This window comes from Xyrauchen texanus, chromosome 38, assembly GCF_025860055.1.
Source record: "Xyrauchen texanus isolate HMW12.3.18 chromosome 38, RBS_HiC_50CHRs, whole genome shotgun sequence".
In the NCBI taxonomy this organism is placed as follows: domain Eukaryota; kingdom Metazoa; phylum Chordata; class Actinopteri; order Cypriniformes; family Catostomidae; genus Xyrauchen; species Xyrauchen texanus.
In genome coordinates this window covers 22,547,766-22,571,871 of record NC_068313.1, presented here as the reverse complement: position 1 = coordinate 22,571,871, position 24,106 = coordinate 22,547,766, and the positions used below count along the sequence as shown (strand labels likewise).

Below are 24,106 nucleotides of genomic sequence, written 5' to 3'. Positions count from 1 at the left end.
TAAAATATAATTTGTAACATATTCCATTAGATTACTCAAGGTCAGTAACATACTCTAAATACTTTGGATTATTTCTTCAGCACTGGTAGATGTTTTTCTAAAAAAACTCTGCCAGTGCAGTAAGACAAAATACACTTGTTAAAAATACATTCTGAAAAACCTAAATATCTTATGCAGTGCTGTTTCTAAAACAAGATAAATCAAATGTATCTTGTTTTAAGGATTTTTTATATTTTAACAGGAAAACAATACAAAATTATTATCAACAATACGATTTTTGCCCTAATATCTTAATATTTCTTACTAGAAAAACAAATAATGATCTAACATGAATTTTCTTAATAAAAAATATGAGCGTGACTGGTAATATGTGCATGTAAAATGGCTAGAAATAGCATTTTAGCTTAGTGTAAAGCTGACAATTAACACAAGTTTTATTTATAATTCTTGTGCTCCAAATTTAGTCTGCTTGTATGAATGTGACACATCATAAGAAAGTGTTTCACGTCATTTATATGTATAAATGTTTTCCATCTGAAAGGACTAAATATTTAATTAAATAAATGACAGTAATATGCAAAGTAATCTCTTCAGTAATCAAAATAATTTTGGAATGTAAATGTATTCTAATTACCAATTATTTAAATTGTAACTGTAGTGGAATACAGTTACTGGTATTTTTTGTATTTTACATTTACATTTATATTTATGCATTTGGCAGATGCTTTTATCCAAAGCGACTTACAGTGCACTTATTACCTGGCATTAAGTGCCTTGCTCAAGGACACAATGGTGGTGGCTGTGGGGATCGAACCAGCAACCTTCTGATTAACAGTTATGTTCTTTAACCCACTACGCCATCACCACTTTAAATACGTAATCCTGTTACATGTATTCCATTACTCCCAACCCTGTATATTAAATATATATATATATATATATAAACTTTGTATTGATTTTGTTCAAGTTTGATTGAACAATTTCTTATACACAATTACTGAATGCGAGTGTTTTAAAACAATAACATAATGAACCAAGTGGGCACAGGAACAGTTTTTTTCCTCAGGCCATCCACCTCATGAACAGTTAAAACTGCTCCTAAATACTTTCCTTTTGTCAACTCAACCATGTGCAATATTCAATCCATCTATTGCTACTTATATCCATATTTCATTTATATTCTTTAAAATATCCTACCTCTTCTTCAACACTACATCACCTGCACATAACTTAAAGCACATGTTTATAAAATATTCAAACAACCTTATTGCTCTATTGTATATTTCTCTTTTTTATCTGTTATTTATTTTGACGTCACTATATGTATGCAATAAAGCTCAATCTCACTCTCATTCTCAAAGTACAGTTATTCTCAGGGATTAATAGCCTCAAATCCTGATAGGCCTGTCTATAGAGTGTTTCAAAACTCCTTACATAAATAGCAAATGGTATAGGCTCATGTATTATATTAAAAGTAATTGTGAAACAGTTACAAGATTATGTAAAGAAAACACTTTTAACCTGAGTACCACAAGATGTCGCTATATGCCACCAAAGAGACGACGGAAACATCTGGAGCGAGCGTTAATTATATTGAGTAATTGCTTATTAAAAATGTAAACCCTACGCTAGGTTGACTCTATAATTACTCAAAATACCTAACATTAATGGTTAGATGACATGTACCCCTACAGAGAATTCTGTAAACCACTGATTTCTTTCTATTAGGCTATTTGTCTTTAAACACAAATGTAGTTATTTCTTTCTTTCTTTCTTTCTTTCTTTCTTTCTTTCTTTCTTTCTTTCTTTCTTTCTTTCTTTCTTTCTTTCTTTCTTTCTTTCATTTACTTTATTTATTTATTTATTTCAACAACATAATTTATTGTAAATTATGAAATCCTTGCCTGTACTACATATCCCATAGTTCCACACTAGTGTAAGGGGGCGGGGTTAGATGCAAGGGAAACGCTTATTTGTTCAGGCTTGCCTCGCGATGTCTGGGCGGGGATTCTGGTGTTTGGTTATCGTTAAGGCGAAAAAGTTACACAAGCATTACATGATTTTGTAACGCATACACTAGCTACTAATATTTCACAGTTACCACCTGTATTTGACTCACTAGTGTCATCTCAGCTTAACGTCGGATCACGCAAACTAGAGAGATTTTTCGTTTACAGAAGGATCTACCAACACAGGCGACCTAATATTATAAGTTAGACTCATCGAAAATAAATATGAAATAAGGAGGAACATCCGGGATGTCATTTTTTCTTAATGAAAAAAAATATATAAAGCGCAACGGGTTTATCTCCACAAGTCTAGTCGCGCGCGCGAGCCTCGGGTGTAACAAGAGAGAGGCGCGCGCTAGAAAATATGGAATTGAATTCAGTGATTTTGACTTCTGGAGCCTCTGTGGGGTTTTTCAAATGTGTAAACTATGGAATCAACAAACTTCCTATTCCAGAGACAGCTCAGAGGAACGCTTGGAAATGGAGAAACATCTCAACGTCTTTCGTGCACAGCCTGATAACTGGAGTGTGGTCAGTGCTTTGGTTAGTGTCATAATTCCCCCCACACGTGCACGGGGAATGTACACCCATTTACTTGCATATACTCATGTATGTATCGTCTTTTTTACGTCTTTATCAGATGCAAGATAATTTGATAGAATAGACCTTTTCAGCTGCCACCCTGACAGTAATTGATGAATGTAGTTTGATCTCATGTATTTTCTCTTTAACGGATATACTGTAATGCCTTTTGATGAGATCATATGAGATCAGACACAGCGATTGATATCACTTGAATTAACGTTTGTGGTTATCCAATATCTTCCTTTGATGTGGTGTGTTTTTTAATAGACCACGCTCTGATTATAATATGCCTGTTTTTCTAGTTTTTGCATACATCCCCAGATGGCTGAGGATTTGATAGAGACATACTCCGTTTTCTCACACGCCTTGGTATCTGTATCAATCGGTGAGTACAATGAAGCATTATACATACGAAGTGTTACACAGTTAAAGGGGGCGTGGAAATACCGTTTCGTGCCCACGAGTTACAGTCAGTAACAGGAGGGTCAGTTTAGTAATACAACGTAACTGGTTAGACTTTATGTGAGACCTTAAATTAATAGTTCACCCAAAAATTCTCTCATCATTTACTCACCCTAATGCCATCCCAGTTGTGTATGACTTATATTAATATCTCTGCTCTGTAGGTCCAAACATTGTGAATGGTGACCAAAAAGAAGCTCCAAAAAGCACATTAAGGCAGCACAAAAGTAATCCGTAAGACTCCAGTGGTTTAATCCATGTCTTCTGAAGTGATATGATAGGAGGTGTGTGAGAAAGAGATCGATATTTAAGTCCACGTGTTGAGTATGATTTCACTTTCTGCATGGAACACAAAAGCGTCTGTTGGGGCCAGACAGTCTCAGTCACCATTCTCTTTTATTGCATTTTTCTTCTAAACAATGGAAGTGAATGGTGACTGAGGCTGTCATTCTGCCGAACATCTACTTTTGTCTTCCAAAGAAGAAAGTATTTTTTTAAATGTTTTGCCTTTAATGTGTTAGTTCTTAAAAAATAGTCAAACTCAAAATTCTGAAGCTCTATCAGGTGGAAACATGAAAATTGCCACAATAAATCAAGTGTCATAGAAATTAATATTATTTGTGCATTTTTATTATTGTTTTGAATTGCTCTTAAATATTGCTGTTTACTGCAATAAGTTAAGTCAATAATTCTTGTTCAATCTTCCAAATACCAGAGATATTTAAGATACTTGGAGAAATCCCACATGCTGTTGGCAGAAATGTTAGCTGTAGCTAAATAATCAATGGCTGGGTCTATGATCCCCAGGCACCAGTACCACCCCCTAAAGTCACATGACACTTCATGAATGGGCCTTTACTGTGGGCTTTTCATTTTTTTATATCCACCCGCAATTTCTGGTATTTTTCACTGAACATATATCTCAGATTGTGCGAAGCTCTGTTATCTTTGTAGTGTGTACAGCACCCATAAAATGTTAACTGCATAACACACAGGTGCGATATGTACTTGACCATCTGTCACTTTATAACTTGGTAGCTCTTTAAATTGAGTGGCTTTTCAAGGTCTTTCTGGAAAATCTGAAGAAAACTTTTCTATGATGCGTCAAAAGGCAAAATATGAAGGACTGAGCTCATAAATGAATCAGATTCTTAATCAGAATCTTTGTCTCATTTTCCAGTAATTTAAAAAAGTTAAATTGCTAAACCTGCTGGTTTGCACTGCTACGTTCACCAGTGTAAAGCTGGTGTTACACTAGCCAATGTTTCTAATGATTTTCAGGTGTGAGCTTCATTAACATATAAATACAGGTGTGTGCTTCATTAACATATATATAGTTTCAGCAATGGAAAAGCACATCAAAACTGTTATAAAAAAAAACTTTCTGTGACCAATGAGCTTCTCCTTTTCTGAATTACTGACAAGACGTCAAGCTGATCAGAATCGTAGTGATTCTGTCACCAAGCGTTTTTCCTGCTTTTTTAAATACACTACACTAAAATGGCATCATAAAAAGTAGCCACAACAGTCTGTTTTTATTGAACTTCTTTACTCACTGAAAGCTGCACATGGACATGCGTGTTCTTCGGCAAGCCTCAAGGGGATAAAAACTAAATCACGCACTTTAAAAAGGTAAAGTTACTCCATGAATCGCACACCTGGCTCGTTTGAAGCATTTGTTTCGGAACATAGTGCGTTTTCTATCTTGTTTGGTTCATACAGGCATCTATGAATATTGCTTTAGGATCCGCACCAAAACAATCCTGGATGGAGAAGAAATCTGTTGGTGAGCTTGTCACTGTAATTCATCATCAAAACGTGGAGATAGACTTTTGGTGGCTATATTAGCCACTATAAGTGGTACTCCTGTTGTTATTTTGGTGAGCACCTAGTGACAGGGATTCTGAGAGAACGAGAGAGAGAGTAGTCTTGCGTTGGTATGTTTGTCACCTCTCCACCGTTTTGTATCTGCTAGTGTGTCATACCTCAGAGTAAAGAAGACAAGATCTCAGCAAAACAGTCTGGATGTGTGACGCCCTTGGCCATAATGGAGTTGTTTGGAGTCTGCTAGTGTGGTGCTGGCTTAATGTGAACTAAGCAAACAGATTGAAGCTAAATGGGAGATGTATTTTGAAATTTCCAATCAATATATTTATTTCAGTGAGGTCTGTCATGTTGCTCCTCCACCACTCTAAAATCCTGTCTCCATGGAGGCCCTCATATTGTGAGATGGATTTAAACTAGGGATGCAATGATACACTTTTTTCTCTTCTAATCCAATTCTGATACCTGAACTCTCAGTATTGACAGATCCCGATCCAATACCAGTGTTGTTGTTTTTCTTAATGAGTTTAGACCATCTATAATTCAATGTGCGGAACTGATTGGGAGTACTCTTTGTGTAAAGAAACAAAAACCTGTAACAATACATTATTTCATTATAAAATAGGAAACCAAAAATCAATAACATAAGAGCATGTCCAAAACTTTGTTAACTGGTCTGCAAGATGCAGCAGCAAACATAACAGTGAAAGTCTTCAGTAGAAAAGAAGCCATGTTTCTTTACACATTTTAACTTGTATCTGGACTTGGAATTGGTTTCAGATCTCTCTCTCTCTTGCTCTCTCTCTCTTTATTTATTTATTTCAGTAGTATATCAATCCACTTTTCAATCACACTGTAATTTTTAGAATTTTTGTTTTATTGGCATTTATAATTATTAATAATAATAATAATTGTACTATACATTGGTAATACATATCAGTTGGAATTTCTTAAGGCTTTTGAAAGTCCGGCGCTGAGCGCTCCAGGAAGTATGTGTTTGAGTGTTTGTAGGCTAATTCACAGTAGAGTAATACGCTTCTCATTCAACATCTGATAAAATGCTTGTCCGGTAAAATCGTCAGCATCGGACCCCATTTCCAGGTATCAGATCGGTGCAATCCTTATCTGGAATTGGTTGCCAAACGCAGTTGTTGTCATGGGATCTTGAAAAACTCATTGCTTTAAACGATTGTCTTGTAAACAATTCCAATCTTTGAAAAATGTGTTTCTGATGTTTCAGGTTACTTCGTATATGACTTCTTTGATATGATACTCAATCAGAAGGTTGGTCAATCATGGGAGCTCCTTTTCCATCATATAGTGGTAAGTAGACAGAAACTAGTACAAATATCCCTGCTGAAAATAAGCCAGCATAGCTGTTGGTCACCAGCATATGTTGTTTTAAATGCTGGTCCACCAGTTAGACAAGCACCAAATCAGCCCAGACCAGCGTGGGAAAATGTTTATATCTTTGTTTGAAATTAAATTCACTAACATTGCTTTGGGACCTTTTGTGATAAACTTTAACATAATTCCAAAAGCAGTTTCTGTATTACTCACCTTCCTAATAAAACAGCACCGGCCTGATAAGGCTCCTTTTTGGCGTATTCAAATAGCCCAACCTGTCTGACCACTTGTCTTTGTAAAGAGTGCCAGTCCTTCAATGTGTCTTTTGAAATGCTTTTTGGAAAAGGGTTAGAAGTTTATTATATACATTTAAATCATTAAATATTGTATGTGTTCAGTGAATATCAATGTTTAAAACATGCATTGAGCTTGTAGCTAATTGGATACAGTGGCTGCTTGGATAAAATGTTGGTTCCTGTGGGGAAAAACAAAAGCATTTATTTAGAATATATTGTCAAAAGGCTGAAAAATAGTGGGGGTTTTTTTTATAACTATATCTCCCAGACCAATCCATAGTGATGTAGAATTGGTACAGCCCCTTTGAACAAATTGTTTGCATTTGCTCTCTAAACATACAGATTATCACAACCAGTGTCTTCTGTCATGTTTTGCAATTGACAGAGGAAGTATGTTGTGTCCAAACACGCCTGTTACGTTCAATGGGTTTTCCATGCTTTGTCAGATCACCACAGCGATTTGGTTCTGTTGGGGTTCTTTGGCGTCACCACCACCACCACATGGTTCAAGGGAAAGTAGCCAGCTTCATTCTGTGGTTCTGTTGTTGTTGTTCCCTCTTTTCTTGGCATCTCATTCACTGAAGTGGCCAGAGGGAACATGCTGCCAGATTCTTATTGGCAGTGTGAGAAACTGTCAGACCTTCACCCCATCCCTTTCCTCCCCACTGTTTAGTTTATTGACCAAACTGTAAGCTTTGTTTTAGTTGTGCCCAAATGTCAACAGAATGCTGCTTGTCTGATTAAAACCTTCTATTTTCATTGGTTTGGGTTCGACTGATCATAATTCGACATGGGCTTCCTCTGGAATTTCGAAAGGATCTTTAGAATAGAGGTTTTCGATTTATGGCTAAAATAAGGTGTGGTTAAAGGTACTACAGAATTCTGGGCTCTGTCAACATCTGTGGTCAAAACCTAAAATTGCAAGTTACTTAAGTTGAAACATCATCTTTTTTTTTTTTTTTTGGTCATCTGAGCAAGCACATACATGCCAAAGCAGCCACACCTTCCTTCTTTTTCGCACAAGGACGAACAACGGAAGCCTGAAATTTCGCACAAATTCAAATCTATCAGCTCTGAATGTAACATTATTATTGTAGTCTCACAGTGAGCCTCACTCGGCAAGGCAAGAACAGATTTTTATGGACTGGTTCCAAAATTTTATTTTGTTCTTTTCTAACCAAAAATTAAACAAGAAATCCTCTAAAGTGTATCTTTAACATAACTTCTACAGCATAAATTAAACTGTCATACTTCAAACGTAAATTTTGAAACCGTTGTGTGCTTTTAAAATGTACATTTCTAGTACGTTGCTACATAAGGTCAACTTTGCTTGACCAATAACATATAATTCATAAGGCAACTGTTGTCAAAAAACGCTTTTGAAAAAAAAAACGTTATAAATTCATGAGGGAAGCTAGGGCTTGAAAATGTAATTATCTTCTGGGTTTTTGGATTTAAAACTAAACCGCTCTTGTTTGTAGCTCTTCAAGAGTGTGTGGAAAGTCTTGTTTAATGGAATTCTTAGTTGGAGCTCAAGATCATGGAGCTCAGTTGGGTCAGTGACCCACAGTGTGGGTGTGGGTGTGGGTATGGGTTCATGCCCCACCCATTTTTCAGGCCGCTTGTAGCATTTCCTCCCTCTAGGAAAAATGTTGTTGGGCCTGAAATAGCAGGCTGATTAATCGCTATAGAATAAACTATCTACAGTATACTTAAAAATGCCTGATTTTGGGTGAAAAAGAAGTCCATGTATAGAAATGGTCATGCCTCTATGAGTCAGCTATTTGCGGTGGAAAAACATGCATGTTTCAGCTTTTAATTACAGATGAATGGTGAGCCCCACTATCAACCCAGTTGTGTAATTATACCAACATAGTACATTGGAAAAGACAACTGTAGACTTGTAAAAATGGTTTGCTTGGTTTGTGGTTATTACAGCTTGGCTATCACTTTGAGGAATGCAAGTTTCAAGAAGTGGTTCTGTGAAAACGCACTAACCCGATAAAAATGTTTACCATTTGGACTAGCACAACCCTCCTTTAAATTGGTATCTCAAAAACTGGTCTTCAGAGAGCAAATGTCTCTCATCCCTCACTCATTTAGCAGAATTGAGTTTGCTAATTAAAGCCTGCTGATCTCAGTCATGACATGATTATTTTGTATTAGCCCTCATTCATACTCAAGAAACGCCTTGTGAAACTCACTAAGGTGTTTTCTGTGATGCATTGATCACTGACAAAATATATAAACAGGCAGTGCTCAGGGAGCCTGCTGGTTTGGCAAGTGTCAAGGGTGATTCGTAGTTCATCTAAACACTCTTGGGTGTAGTATAAGAAGCCTGAGGTGACTATTTCCGTTGTGAGAGATTTTACTGATGGACTGAAGTGGTACCTTAAAGCAGGGGTTTTCAAAAATATAAATGCCTAGGACCCCCAAATATGATAATCAACTTGCGAGAGACCCCCGTTGCTAAAACATAAAAATAAATTTGTGTAGGGGGCCTGGGTAGCGCAGCGAGTATTAACGCAGACTTCCACCCCTGGAGTCGCGTGTTCAAATCCAGGGCGTGCTGAGTGACTTCAGCCAGGTCTCCTAAGCTGCCAAATCGGCCCGGTTGCTAGGAAGGGTAGTGTCACATGGGGTAACCTCCTCATAGTCATGATTAGGGGTTCTCGCTCTCAATGGGGCGTGTGGTAAATTGTGCATGGATTGCGGAGAGTAGCATGAGCCTCCCGTGCTGTGAGTCTCCGCAGTGTCATGCACAGTGAGCCACGTGATAAAATGCATGGATTGAGAGTCTCAGAATCTGAGGCAACTGAGACTTTTCCTCCACCATCCGGATTGAGGTGAGTAACTGCGTCACCACGAGTATTAAGTAGTGGGAATTGGGCATTCCAAAATTGGGAAAAAAGGGTATAACATTTTTAAAAAGAAGAGGAAAAAAAATTACATTTTGTATAAATAATTTGCTATTAGAAAATACTCAAATGTAAACTTTGTATGTAAACATAAAATAAACATTATTAACTAAATTAAACATGTTTTTGCATTCCAAAGAAGCTTTACTGAAGCTAAAAATGTCCAGGAATATTATTAATCACAAACCTATATGCAGATTATTTTTGTTTCTTACAGTCAAAACCAAGTCAATACAATAAAGTAATCATGATTAATCTCTTGTTTCGAATCAGTCCTTAAAAAGCTAAACGAAACAGCAAATATGTATATATATATATATATAATATAATAATATATTTAAAAAAATGTCTCCCCAATTTGGAATTCCCAATTCACTCTAAGTCCTCGTGGTGGCGTAGTGACTCACCTCAATCCCTGTGCGGAGGACAAATCTCAGTTACCTCTGTCTCCGAGACAGTCAATCCGCGCATGTTATCACGTGGCTTGTTGAGTGCATTACCGCGGAGACATAGCGCGTGTGGAGGCTCACAACATTCTCCGTGGCATCCATGCACAACTCACCATGCGCCCCACTGAGAGCGAGAACCACAAATCTTAGCGACCATGAGGAGGTTACCCCATGCGCGCTGAGCTACCCAGGCCCCCACTCTTTTTTTTATGCAGACCCCCTAGCGACCACTTGCCAACAACTGGGGTTCACAGATCCCAGTCTAACACAGTGCATGGGAATAAACTCAATTACAGACATTTCTGCAAAACCTGATGATCAAGCTCTTCTTCGTCTTTCCCTGACTTTTTAAAGTTGCATGAATGTTTAATAAAACTGTCAATACAAAGTGAAGTAATCAAGTCAAGAATAGTGAAAAATCACCCATCACATGCTTTCAATTCTCAAAGGGAGGTTTCTTGGAATGGAAAGATTTGTAGAAGACATTTTGTTGATATTAGACAACTTCAAAAATGGAACAAACGTTTTCAGAGAATTGATGTGTGAAAAATGTACAGGGTAAATAAAAACTTGGAAATACTAGATAATTTCAAACTTGTGAGAAGTAATTTAAAACAATCATCTTAATCTCAGATAAGTCATGGAAATATCTATAGTGAATATCCTTTTTCTATTTTTTCAGTGCTTAAAAATATCTTGTGCATAGTAATACTTGCTCGCAAGTGGTAACGATTTCTGTATTGTGAGCAAATTGTTATTTTGTGTCCTATGAATGGGTCAAACTTATACACAAATCGCTCATTAACGAATTGGTATGAATAAAAAAAAAGTATTAAATCCAGACCCTGCAATCCAAATTGACTGGAAAGCTGGAAATGTCATGGAAAGGTCATGTCCTGTAAATGTTGTCATTACTGGAAAAATCAAGTTGAGTACAAAATTGAGGCTATGAACCCATAATCCCTTGTGCTTGAATTATTTAATTATGTTTCCTTTGTCAAAGGGGAGTAATGGGGGTCATTTAAATAGTTGTTATTAAGAATTCATGGAGGTTTTAACTCTATTTATTATATATTTAGTATAGTATGATGTCCCCATGAAGCCCCGTTCACACCGCGTGACAATATCCCATTAATTTTCAATGAAAGCAGAGTGACTTCCAGCGACACGAGCTGCAGTGACCATTGGCATCAGAGATCGCCACGGCAAGTGACAAAACTATGTTGAGAATTTCAACTTTTTCGACATTCGCAAGCATCTGCCTGTGAGAGTGAAGACGGTGGAGTTCATCCGTTTCCGAGTGTGAGATACTGGAGACATTGATATAGCCTAATAAGAATGATGCTTGGAAAACCGTGTCAGCATTCCAGTGAGTTAGATTCATTGATAGATCGTTCATTCGTCTTGTTCATTATCTTATGCATTAAGCATTGTGGCGGTTTATATGAAAACACACTCTCTTGCAAAATATTCATTTTTAGAAGCAATAGAACTGATTCCTTGTTAAATTAGAATATTTTAGCTTTACTGGCATTATGATCTGTAATCAAAATTTCCAAAGCTACAATGGCCAGACGTGCTGTCCTCCAATAACATTAAAGTTGACGCAGTAGGAACGCCCACCAGCAACACCGATCTCAGAGTCTAGTGACACCAATTTACAATGTCGTTTGCGGTGAGAATGGAGCTTTAGAGTGACCTTTGTCCCCTTTGGTCAAATGACTGTTAACTTTATTTCAATTCGCCCTGTGCATGTGCAACTGAACTACTGGTTTATATGCATTTCAGTGGAGAATTACGTTTACTTAATGATTGACCGAATCGGTTCAAATCGGTTTAAATCTTCTTTATTTGAGCTGTGTTATTGTTTGATCTAAATTTAAGTCAATTCAACTAAAATTATTAAGTAGAAACAACAATATATAAAAAGCAAATCTGAGTTAAGTTTTCATGCATATGCGTAACTTGACATATGCATATGCGTAAATTGACATCATTACTCAATTTAATTGAGGGAACAATTTAACTTAATCAATGATCATGGTACAGTCAACTTAGGGTTTTCAGTGTTAAATTTCATTTGTCAGAAAGGGTGGGACATCTGAATGTAAGCTGTACAAAAATGGAGAGGTGAAGATGAGACTGTTATGGAGTTCTAAAATATATTTAGGTTCTTTGACACCTATGACTTGTTCTAAACCCCCTCAGTGAATTTCTTTCTTTCATTTCTTTCTTTCACAAACGGAGATGTTTTCATGGAGAAAAAACAGAGATGGCTGAATGTTATTCTTAGTCACACTTTTATTGTAGAGGAAAAAGATGCAGTTAACTTGAAAGGTGACCAGGGTGAGAAATTAATGGGTGCTTGGGGCAAAAAAATGCTACCGAAATTTACAAAAATGGCCCCGAAATTCAATAAGATATTGGGGCAAATTATATTGTAGGCTTAGTTACAAATACTGTATATGAATAGCAAATTTCATTTTAATAATTTGATATGAATTCTTAAAATCCCAAGATCTACCTTTTAATATATGCCTGTTTTCAGTGGACAAGTAAAAATTTTTGCTGAATATTATTTGTAGTGCACGACTGTGTACTGTTCTCTCTCTTGGACTAATTGTTTTGGCTTGTATTATTCTCATTTGTAAGAGTCTTTGGATAGTGTCAGCTAAATTAAAAAATGCAAATGTTCCACCATATATCAGTTCAAGAGGAAGTTAATGTATACATATTATAGTGCAAACACTGATAGAAGGTCAAAGGTCACTGGCAGGATTAGTTCTTTTGGGAAATGGAGAGCTTGAGACGCAGCTGAGGAATGAGCGTAAAAGAATGTGTACGAGCAAGGGAACCACTTTTGGCTGAGGAGGGTGGCGTATTTGTGGCTGGAGCCCTGCTTCTTTTTCAGCATTCATTCTGCATTTTCCAGAGAGAAGTAGAGACATCTGGTTAACATACGTTCATGTTCTTGGACCCTTGTTGAAGAAACCCCCTCAAAGACAAACCTCCTTAAGATCTTAACTGAAATCTGTAAACCCTGAAACTGCATGCTCCCAGTTTGACCCGTCCTCAAATCTTGAGTAACCTACCTCTGTATTCACACCATCAACACCCACACACCAGCAAAGTGCTGTCAAAACAACCCACTTATAAATAATTCCTCACACTTCCTAGCAACAAATAGAAATGGAAATTACATTTATATTCTTGTATCTTCCTGGCTTTTTAATAGAACTTCCTTTTAGAAGTTAAAGAGTTAGTTCAACCAAAAATTCTGTTGGCATTTACTCACCATCCCATATGACTTTTTTCCTTTCACTGAACACTAAAGGAGATGAAAGGTAGAATTTTTGTCTCAGTCATCATTTCCATGCAAGAAAGAAAGTCTTAAGGGTTTGGAGCAACATTAGAATGAGTGAATAATGACCATTCACATTTCTGGCTAAACTATCCCTTTAAAATTTGAAGTAGTTTCACATGATAGGTTTGTTCTGTAATACAATGGCTTTACCTCAGGCAAGAAATGTAGGAGAATTTGTTGTTGACGCAAGTGATGAATTCTAATGTTGGAATGCTGCTGGCCAAGAAACACCTTAGTATTTGTTGGAGTGGTGGGTTTACAATGTACCATAATGAGGTCATAGACTGAGGGAAGCTAGAATTGTTCAATTCAGCATATTTCAATGCTCCACCCTTGAGTCTGAGTACCACAAATTACTGTATATCTGGAGCACGACTAGTTGACTCAAGTGGCCCTACGAGTCTGGTTTCCATGGGAACTGTGTTGCACAATGTGCATATGCACAATGCTATGCATGGTTTTTAATTGATGACTGCTGATTTAATTCGTCATTCATCATCATTGACCAAGTGGTTAAAGCCTATTGTGCTTAAATATAGCTTGGACTTTTGTGTGGCCCTGTAATGCAAAACACAGTTTATCAGATTTATATTTCAGTACTGTGGGGCGGCAGTTGTATGCAATACAGAACGAGTGTCTTGGTTTTGTCTTGGTTTACACCAACACGGCCTGACTTCCTGGAAAATATCAAGCATATAGGGTGTTTTTACACCTACAGTATACTGCCAATCTCAAAACTGATATCTATTCATTTGACGCCAATACTTGTGATGAGTACCTGTGGAGCAAATTTGTTTTTCACGCCATAGGCCACATCTAAACCAATTTGTTTCACTGCTTCATTTTCATTCTGTTATTAAAAATGGCACGACTCTGACTAAGGCCTATTATAGGTTTGTCCTTTTGCTTTTAGAGGCATGGGCTCTGATTTCCTTTGACCTGAGTCTGCCTTGCTTGGGGTCATCATGTCATGTTGAACTCACTAAATTTTTAACAACTTATCTTGTCCGAGTGTGATTTGTGTTTTACCCCAGTGTGTGGACTTTGTCCTGAGTGGCCATGATTGGGTAAACATCTCCACCTCACTCCCAGTTATCATTTAGAAGAAGAGCAAGATGGCAAACAGAATTAGTTTCTCCTACACTGTACTCATTTTCAGTGCAATTGCCCATATACAGTTGTAGCTTCTAATTTTAGAACTTCTTATTAAAATAATTTATTGACCCATTTTTATCAGGCCACTCGCTGCATTTCTGATTGTAGAGATTAAAATATTTTTTACATAATTTTTGTATGGGTAGATTAGGTTTGTTACTCATATTAAGCTAGAATTTTGTCAGTTTGAGTTACAAATCATCCACTTGTTTGTTTTCAAAACTGAGAAACTCATGATACACACATGAGGTTTTGTGTCAGTAGGAAGTTGTTGTGGTGTTGCCATTTGTGGTCATAGAGATTTCTTCACTCAGTAATATTAATGGCTTTGATGGTTCAGAAACCTTCATGGTCCCCTCCCCCTCTGAAACCCCTTCACTTAGAAATCATCAATGATTCACTGGAGTGTGGTGCTCTGAAACACAATCTCTCAAACACCCATTCCCTAGTCTTTTGTACCATGAAACTGTCATACCTTGCCACACCTTTCCGGTTCACCTCACTCAACACCTTCATTTCAATCAGCTCCAACTCCACATTCATATGCCAAATCCACCACCATCACCCAGCCCAGTTTCACTCTCTCCAAACACCATCTGGCCCCTCCTCTGTCTTATATGGCTTGGACTGGGAGGATCTTACTGTGTTTATATGTATCTGTTCTTTTACTGTGAATGGAATCTGGAGGATGCGGCGTGCTGGTCCTGCAACATTGCATTTGTTTATATAAAACCTACTTAAAGGGATAGTTCACCCAAAAGCAAAAACATCAAAAGGAACTCAAAAGGATTTTTATGCATTCATTTTCCATATAAGAAGAAAAAGGACCAAAAATACAACTTTAAACGAACAAATATAAACTTAGTGATCGTAAAGCACTCCAGCTTCACTTTATACGATCATGTAATGGCCTGGTCATAGTGGGTTCATATATGCTGCGTTAATGACACACGGTGACACTGAGGAGGAGACGCATGCTTACTCTCTTTCTGTGTAGATTGATAAAAGCATGAAACAAAATCTTGAAGGTTTTGCTTAATGAGAAATATGGGCCAATGGGTTTAATCAAAGAGCGTTAAAATATATCATGTAAAAGAAAATAAATTAGGACAGAAATATTTTACCGAAATATACTTTGGGCTTTGTGTGTGTGTGTGTGTGTGTGTGTGTGTGTGTGTGTGTGTGTGTGTGTGTGTGTGTGTGTGTGTGTGTGTTTGTGTGCGTTTCCACCTTTCTCTCACTGAAGCCATTGTCATCTCTTCTCTATTTCTCACTGAGTTGCAGTATTCACCGCAAGCAGCTCGAATGGGCCTGCTGGCAAAAGCTTTCTAAAGGAGTTTCACTTGTAACCAGGTTAACTGGTTTCCTTCTCCTCTACTGTCAACCCCCTCACTGAATTCCCCAGAAAGAGCCTTTTTAATCTCAAATTCCAATTGCCACATGTATGTCTCCTGTGTTTTTTCTTTCATACAGTAGAGAAAATAGCAACCTTTCCAGTGATAATTGACCCCTCAGGGAGATGTTTATGAAACCAAACACACAGACCTGTAGGCTTTTTAATTTATTTAGTTTTTTACAAGCTGAAAAACAGGCATAGGCGGAAATCGCGGGGGGGGTCAGGACCCCCTATCTGAGGGTTGTCCCCCCCTAAAATATCATTAAAATATGTGTATTGTAAATAATATAATGATATATTCTTAAAATAATTGTTTTTTAAGAAATAAAATAATACAAATGCAAACGGGGCAACAACAAAAAAACCCTTGGTGTCCCCTTCAAAAATTGCTTTTGAGAATTGTTATGTTTATTGTCCCCCCCAACATTTTGATGACATTTTCACCCCTGACAACAGGGATTTTTTTTTCTCAAGAAGGGAGCAAAGTGACAGGCTTGTGGTAATATAATGTAATTATTACATAAACTTATGCATAATTCTACTGGAAATAAGAGTTAAATTTGAGTTAAACGAGACAAAAAATTATTCAGGTGTGATCCACGTTTTATTACTCACTTTCATGCTTCGTCTTAGCAACTTTGAGCCATGTGTGGGTGTGGATGGTTGGTTTTGTTAGGTTATACACTAGTCATTATAAGGTTATTATGATATAAAGGTGGTTTATGAGGACATACCTAATGTCCCCATAATTCAAAGTCTTAAACTTACTAAACAATGTTTTTTTTTTAATATGTAAAAAAAGTTTCAGTGATGCTTAGGTTTAGGGGTAAGGTTACGGTTGGGGGATAGAAAAGTACATTTGTACAGGGTAAAAATAATTATGTCTATGGAGAGTCCTCGTAAACCACCAATACCTGTGTGTGGGTGTGTGTGGGTGTGTGTGGGTGTGTGTTTTTGAGTTTTGTGTTAGGGTGAATAGGATTATATCAGCATGACTGCAGTTGGATTAAGAAAATAAGCTTGCTAATGCAGATTCACTCCGATTGTCTGTTGGTGTCTGTGTACATCATGTTGGAGTGTATAATTGTGCTTTTTGCCCTGGTGGTTTGAGATTGCCCAGATTTTCAACCTGTCAAATGTTTTTTAGCCACCATTGCCCTGTGAATTTTTCATCATTACAATAAAGCTTACAAACTTATTAACTGTTAATGTATAAGCAAAACCAAATGTGATGTACAGCGTACCCAAATAATGTTTGGACAAAAACATTTTTTAGATTTTAAATGATAAAAGAGTTTATATACTATTGAAAATAAAGACAAAAAAGTATTTGAATGCTTTTGGTTTTCAAACATTAGCGGAACATAATGTGCTGAACTACACCTGTGGCTACTCTGCTAGAACACCTGTGTGAACTTGTAGGGAAATTACTTTGTACAGTACATCCACTTAAAACTAAAAGTAACTTTTAACTGGTAGTTAAAAGTAATTGCAAAAAAACAACAACAGCAGAAAAAAATGGCACAGAATAATGAAGTTAGTTCTGAGAAAAGGTCCATTCATCATTTATCTAAAGCAATAAAAATCATACATTTTTGAAGTTAAGATCAATCGACAGCATTTATGGCATAATGTTGATTTACCACAAAAATTTTAACGCATCCCTCATTTTCTTTTTGTTTTTCTCTCTCTTTAAAAAAAAAAAAAAAAGATCAAGCTAGCAGTGAGGCACTTTTAATGGAAGTGAATGTGGCCAATTTTTGCAGGGTTTTAAGGCAGAAATGTGAAGCTTATAATTATAATAATTATATTAATTATTCTGTTAACTCCTGAATTTTTGTGCTGTAAAGTAACGTAAAGTGTTTAAATCGTCATTTACCGTGATTACCCAGTTTACTCCATTACGTTGTCATGGCAACTAAGTTGTAAAATTGGATATAACTTTACACAGAACATTTTATTTTATCACACTAATGCCATGTTAACACGCATACTGTTTATGTCTTGTGGATACACTTTTTTAACTGAGTATTTCAACGTTTACCAACTGGCCCCATTCACTTCCATTGTAAAAGTCTCACTGGAACCCAGAAGTCAAAATTCTTTTTTTTTTTAGTAATCAATATTATGCCAAACATTTTTGCCGGTTGAGCTTAACTTGTGTTGAAGCCAGAATATTACTTTTAAGTCTCCAAACACTTTAGAGTGCCACTAATTACATGAAAACATTGCTCTATTCTTGTCAATGATTACTAAATGTTAATTTCAAGGCTAAGGAGGACGTTATAGTGTGTTTTATCTCTTTATGACCGTAGCCATTCAAATATAACCAATTGCTCAAAATGTGTGTTTGTTTTTGATGACTTGTGACGCAGCTTGCTGATCTCATTTTGTGGAAAAAGTCGATCTTGTTTGCGTTCCACTTTCATTAGTAATAGAACACATATGTACATATAAAAAGTGATCCTTTAAGCTTTTATTACTCCAATCAGTTGAACTAATGCACTTGTCATTTTTAAGAGACTTCAAGAAGAGGTAGGGTCTCATGAAGATAAGGTTTGTTTTTTGTGCTCTGAGCTTTATCCAGCTCAAAGGTTGTGTAAGGAGCCTTGCTGACCTGGGAGAGAAAAGATAAAGTGTCAACCAACGATCAGCACCCTCCCAGTCACACAAACCTTTTTTAATAATCACCTGTCTTTATGTTAAGCACTCAGACTGCCTCTTCTCTGCGATCAGAGAGGATTGGTGAAGGTTGTGTATTGAAATCAAAGCTAGCAGTCCCAATAAACCAGCCATGTCATTAGTCTTTTTGTAAATGTGATTGCTTAAATTCCCAGTTGTTTTCAATCATCCCTGTTTACTGTAACCTGTGATTTGAGAGCTAACTGTCACCTCTTTTGTTAACCACTGTAAAGCAAATGTGTTTACAGTCCACATGGATACATAAATTGTGGACAGTGTATTTTATGAATAACATTGTGAATGGAGCAGGCCCTAAGCATTATGCACCATTTCAATAAAGAGGGGAATTTTGGACTTAACAAATACTCTATGGGCTTTTGAGAGAGTCATGTGTCAAAGGAATAGCCCAGCCTGTGCTGTAATGTAACCAGAGCTATAGTGTGAATGTGAACAACATTCCTGACCACAGTTGTGTGTCGTGTCATTGTGGACAGGGCTGCATAACAGACTCATCTGAGCAAGCTGGGCAGCCAATGAATTTGTCCTCTTACAAAAGCAGTTATATCACAGTGAAGGGAAAGGGGCATTGTTACAAACGTAGTATTGGATATCATGTAACAGCACCTTTGTCCTCTATTTAAGACTCATCACGCCTGACACTTGCGAAAGCAGTTTTTCTGATGTACACGTTTCATAAATGTTGACCAGTTTAGACCTTAAAAGTTATAACAGCCCTTGCTTGAAATACAGTATATCATAGTTGAGATATTATTAGCCTGAATGCTTCTTTTGTATATTTGTACATTTAAAACTATGAAATTGCATGCTGTTTTGGACAATGATAGATATAGAAATGGTGTCCTTGAAAATGAGTGAAATCTACGGTAAGTGCTTGTATTGTACTGTGGAAAATGTTTCCATCTGTTTAACTTTTCACAATTATTTCTGTCATTATATGGATTATTTGAGCTCTATTTACTTCATGAGGTTTTGACCAAGTGGTCGAAAAAGTGCTATTAACCTTTCAGTGCAGGTTGTAACATTGGCACCACTTTAAAAAATAAATAAATAAATAAAGTAACAATTTAACCTTTTTTTTTTTTTTTTTTTTTTTTGTGGGTTCAGTGTACTTTTGCATATATAACTTTAAAAGTGGGAGCTGTTTAATGTGAAGTCGCAGATTCATTTGTTTTACAGCGGCCTTGTCGTGATAGACATAGACTGCCATCTAGTGGATGATCATGAAAGTCTTCCTTTTTGACTTTACAGCAAAGGCTTGTGACTAAAGTCCTGACGAAATTGGGACGATTAAAATTTTCTTAAAAATTACAAATTGACTTTCTGATCCTATGTGCGAGACCATCAGATAAAGTGAAAATGAAACGGCCGCAGCATGTTTGCATAAAATCTGTTATAGTGTGTTCATATGGACCAAATTACAATGCTTTGTTTACACTGTAGAAGCTCAGCAGGATTAGTGTCACTCATGGTTATTACTATGGCTGTTGTCATGCCAGATTCAGGACAGATCAACCAAGCCTTTGTGTTCTTGTCTTCAGGCTGTCCCTTTTGTCATTAGATGCAAAAGATGTATTTATTTGTTTCTTGTCGCCTCACAGCATATTAGAAGAAGAGAGAGCTACCATAGAAATGAAACACAATTCAAACGTAGTCTGATTAAAGGGCTTAACTAGCCTATTTTAACAGAATGACTTAGATAAATCAAACTAATTCATTTAAAACAGCAGCTTTAAATATGCAATAAAAACATCTAAATTGAAACTTGTTTCTTAAAGGAATAGTTCACACAAAAAGGAAAATTTTATCATAATTTCCTCACCCTCTTGTTGTTCAAAACCTGTATGATTTTCTATTTTCCGTGGAAAACAAAATTAGATGTTAAGCAGAATGTTGCCTTAGTCATCATTCATTTTCATTGCATCTTTTTTCATTCAATGAAAGTCAATAGTGACTGAAGCTAACATCTCCTTTGGTGTTCCAATCTAAACCCATATGACTTACTTTCTTCTGTTGAACACCAAAACAAGAATTTGATCAGAATGGCTGAACAGCCCTCTTCCATACAATGAAAGTGAATGGAGACCAGGGGGCTTTCAAGCTCCAAAAAAAGACCATGACCACATCATAAAAGTAGTCTTCATAAAAGCAGTCTATATTACAAAAAAAAAAAACAATTTGAGGTTACAGTGAGGCACTTACAATGGAAGTTAATGGGGCCATTTTTTGGAGGGTTTAAAGGCAGAAATGTGAAGATTATAATTTTTATAAAAGCACTTACATTAATTCTTCTGTTAAAGCTCCTGTATTATTTGAGCTGTAACGTTGTTTAAATTGTAATTTTTACAGTCATTTTAGGGTTTCTTGACATCGCCATGGCAACAAAGTTGTAAATCGGCTATAAATTTACACAGAAAAGGTTAGTAAGTGATTTTATCACATTAAAATCATGTTTACTCCCATATTGTCTTGTGACTATACTTTTGAAAAGGTGAGTATTTTAACGTTCAAAAATTGGCCCCCAATAGATTTTTGTCGTAATCAATATTATGCCACAAATGCTGTAGATTGAGCTTAATTTATTAAACCCAGAATATTCCTTTTAAAGAGATAATTTACCCCGAAAATTCTCTCATCATATACTCAACCTCATGCCATCCCAGATGTGTATAACTTTCTTCAGCAGAACACAAACGAAGGTTTATAGAAGAATACTGTCTCTCAGCTCTATAGGTCCATACAATGCATGTGGATGTGAGCAGCACTTTAAAGCTCCAAAAAGCACAGATAGTCAGCATTAACGTCATTCATATGACTCCAGTGGTTAAATTAATGTCTTCTAAAATGATATGCTTTGGGTGAGAAACAAATCAATAATTAAGTCCTTTTCACTGTAGTAGTTTATAATACACTGGCACATTCAAATGAAAGCAAAATCAGTGAACGTTGTAAACAGTGTTTTCTTGTAAACAAATGCAGCTATACTTGTTGTATCACGTCAGTTCTCGCGTGAACATGCCAATGAGCTTGTGTCATGCAAGAGGCAGTGTGATGCTCAATAGAGAGTAAGTAAAACAATTAAAGTGAAAAGGACTTAAATATTGACCTTTTTCTCTCCTTAAGTGACCATATCACTTTAGAAGAGATTAATTTAACCACTGGAGTCATGTCGATAACTTTTACAACAACTGTCTGTGCTTGTTGGAGCTTTAAAGTGCTGATCACCATCCACTTGCATTGTATGGACCTACAGAGCTGAGATATTCTTCTTCTAAAAATCTTTGTGTTCAGCAGTAGAATGAAAGTTATACACATCTGGGAATGCTTGTGGGTGAGTAAATAATTAGGGATAAATAAAGAGATTTTTCATTTTTGGTGAACTATTCCTTTAAAAGTGGTGGCCACCATTCACTTTCATTGTATGGGAAAAGAGCACGGAAGAGAGAAACTCATATGGTTTCAGAAGACCTGAGAGTGTAAATGATGGTAGAATTTTTATTTTGGGTGAACAGTTGCTTTAAAGTTTGAATTGTAATAGTGTAATAAAACATGTCAATCCTCTTCTCTCTGCAGGTGATCACTTGTTTTGGGATCTCTGTGCTGAGCTGTCGCTATGTGGGCTTTGCAGTAGTGGCACTACTGGTGGAGATCAATTCTATCTTTCTGCACCTGAGACAAGTGATGCGCATGGGCAATCTGGCCAAAACTACATTCTACCGCGTCAACAGCATGATAAACCTGGGCACTTATGTGGTGTTCCGCATCAACACTTTGGCCTGGATGACCCGCTGGCTGGTGCTAAACCGTGAACACATCCCCCTGTTCAGCTACACCATCGGCAGCGTGGGTCTGGCCATCATGACTGTCATGAACATTGTGCTTTTTTGCCGCCTTATGAGAAGTGACTTCATGAAGTCTAGCCGTGAAAAGGAGGTGAAGAAGGAGATGTAGGTCAGACTCCTCCCACTCCAGCTTCAACCGAATCACTGACTTTGGATTGTCACCTTCTGATGCTCATGGCACATGTGTCAGTCAAGTTAAATGGTTAGAAAAACAGCCTTTCATTCATATCATCCGGCTGATTTCATTTCTAAAAAAACTTTTTTTCATTGTTTGCTAAATCTCTCATGTAGACCTCAAGCTGTGCAAAGACATTATTATGTTGGCTGTTGTCACAGGTTTACAGATATCTGAAACAGATATTTACATTACATATATTTACACTTGAAACTTAACAATCAAATTCTCCTCAAAGGACTTGATTGTATAGCCCTCATTTACTCACCCTGATTCCCCCCCCCCCAAACTTCCATGGAACAAAAAATAAGATATAAGGCAGAATGTTAGCCTCAGTCACCATTCACTTTCATTGTATAAAAAAAATGCAATAAAAGTGAATGGTGACTGAGGCAACATTCTGCGTAACATCCTTTTTTGTGTGTTTCACAGAAGAGAGAAAGTAATACGGGTTTGGAACAACAGTGGGAGTAAATGGCGAAAGACAATTTGGGTGAACCATCCATTCAAATGCAAAGGAATTGGATCTGTTCCTTTTATTGAAATAATATGCTAATGATAATGCTACCGCACTGAATTTATATATTATATTATCTACTAAAAATAAACAAAGAGTTGTCTTAAATAGGAATTACTTGTGTGAGTGTATATATAGATATAGATATATATCCAAAGTTGTCTTGCAAAGACCATAAAAGTTGGTTTATTTATTAAAACAAGCATTAAGCCTAAATGTGTTGTTCGGCCTTATTAACGCCTACACCTGCTACCTCATGAGCTTGTAGCAGTTAGTGTCATCGTGAGTGCAGATGTTAAATTTGCTAGAATGCCTCAGAGCTGGTTTTAGTCTAAATGTTTCTATACTGACTAGGAAGTAATGCAGTTGATATGAAGTGCCCGGTATTCAGTACCGTATTTCACAAGGCGGATCACAGTCGTACCCTGTGGTCAAAAATATACTTGGTTAATGTACTACTATTCAAATGGAGGACCTGAATCTTAATGCTGGAGCCATCAACACAGTTATCTGAATTAAAAACACTCCTGCTCATTCTTGTGTTAATGGAACAGAATATCTGCTAGCTTCAGCCCAGCTTGATAGGCAAAGGACTGTCATTACATAAATCATGCCTGTTGGTGGCACTACACGCACACACAACGGTGACCTCATGTTAGCTTATGCTAATATTTAGTGTACAGAGAGGCAACAGCTAAAGCAGCACATATATCGCATAAAATGTGTTTTGATAAAGCTTTGAATTTTGTATTTTTTTTTTGTATTTTGTATATTTGTCATTTATTTGTACTTAATCCCATTGATGGTTTGAGGTTGAATGTTTCATGCAAAAAAAAAAGAAAAATAGAAATGGTGGAACACTGTCTTGTACTAAAGGGTGTTGTACTTTTGTGAGTGCAGAACACCAAACAGCCCATGTTATGACTTTAAAATGGTTCAGACATACTATTGAAGGCATTTATGCATGTGGGAACTAGCCTTATTTGATACAAACCATGCCATTGAGATTGTAGAAGGAACTCTGATCATAATTTGATTGGGCAAGTGTGGCCTGTGTTTGCAGTGGG

General features: G+C 36.7%; 1 protein-coding gene across 1 annotated transcript; it reads left to right on the top strand.

Annotated features, from left to right (window-relative positions):
* The first annotated feature begins 2,061 nt into the window (after positions 1 to 2,061).
* Positions 2,062 to 23,864, top strand: LOC127631783 (TLC domain-containing protein 2-like). The gene is made up of 4 exons (XM_052110122.1): positions 2,062 to 2,552; positions 2,897 to 2,979; positions 6,121 to 6,203; positions 22,079 to 23,864. Exons 1-4 carry the CDS (start codon positions 2,374 to 2,376, stop codon positions 22,454 to 22,456), a joined length of 723 nt encoding a protein of 240 aa, XP_051966082.1. The 5' UTR covers positions 2,062 to 2,373; the 3' UTR covers positions 22,457 to 23,864.
* Positions 23,865 to 24,106: the final 242 nt, after the last annotated feature.

Excerpts from the sequence above, each read along its gene's own strand:
- LOC127631783 (XM_052110122.1), top strand. The coding sequence starts at position 2,374 with ATGGAATTGAATTCAGTGATTTTGACTTCTGGAGCCTCTGTGGGGTTT. Across the intron at positions 2,553-2,896 it reads GGAGTGTGGTCAGTGCTTTG|TTTTTGCATACATCCCCAGA; the intron begins GTTAGTGTCATA and ends CTGTTTTTCTAG. Across the intron at positions 6,204-22,078 it reads TCCTTTTCCATCATATAGTG|GTGATCACTTGTTTTGGGAT; the intron begins GTAAGTAGACAG and ends TTCTCTCTGCAG.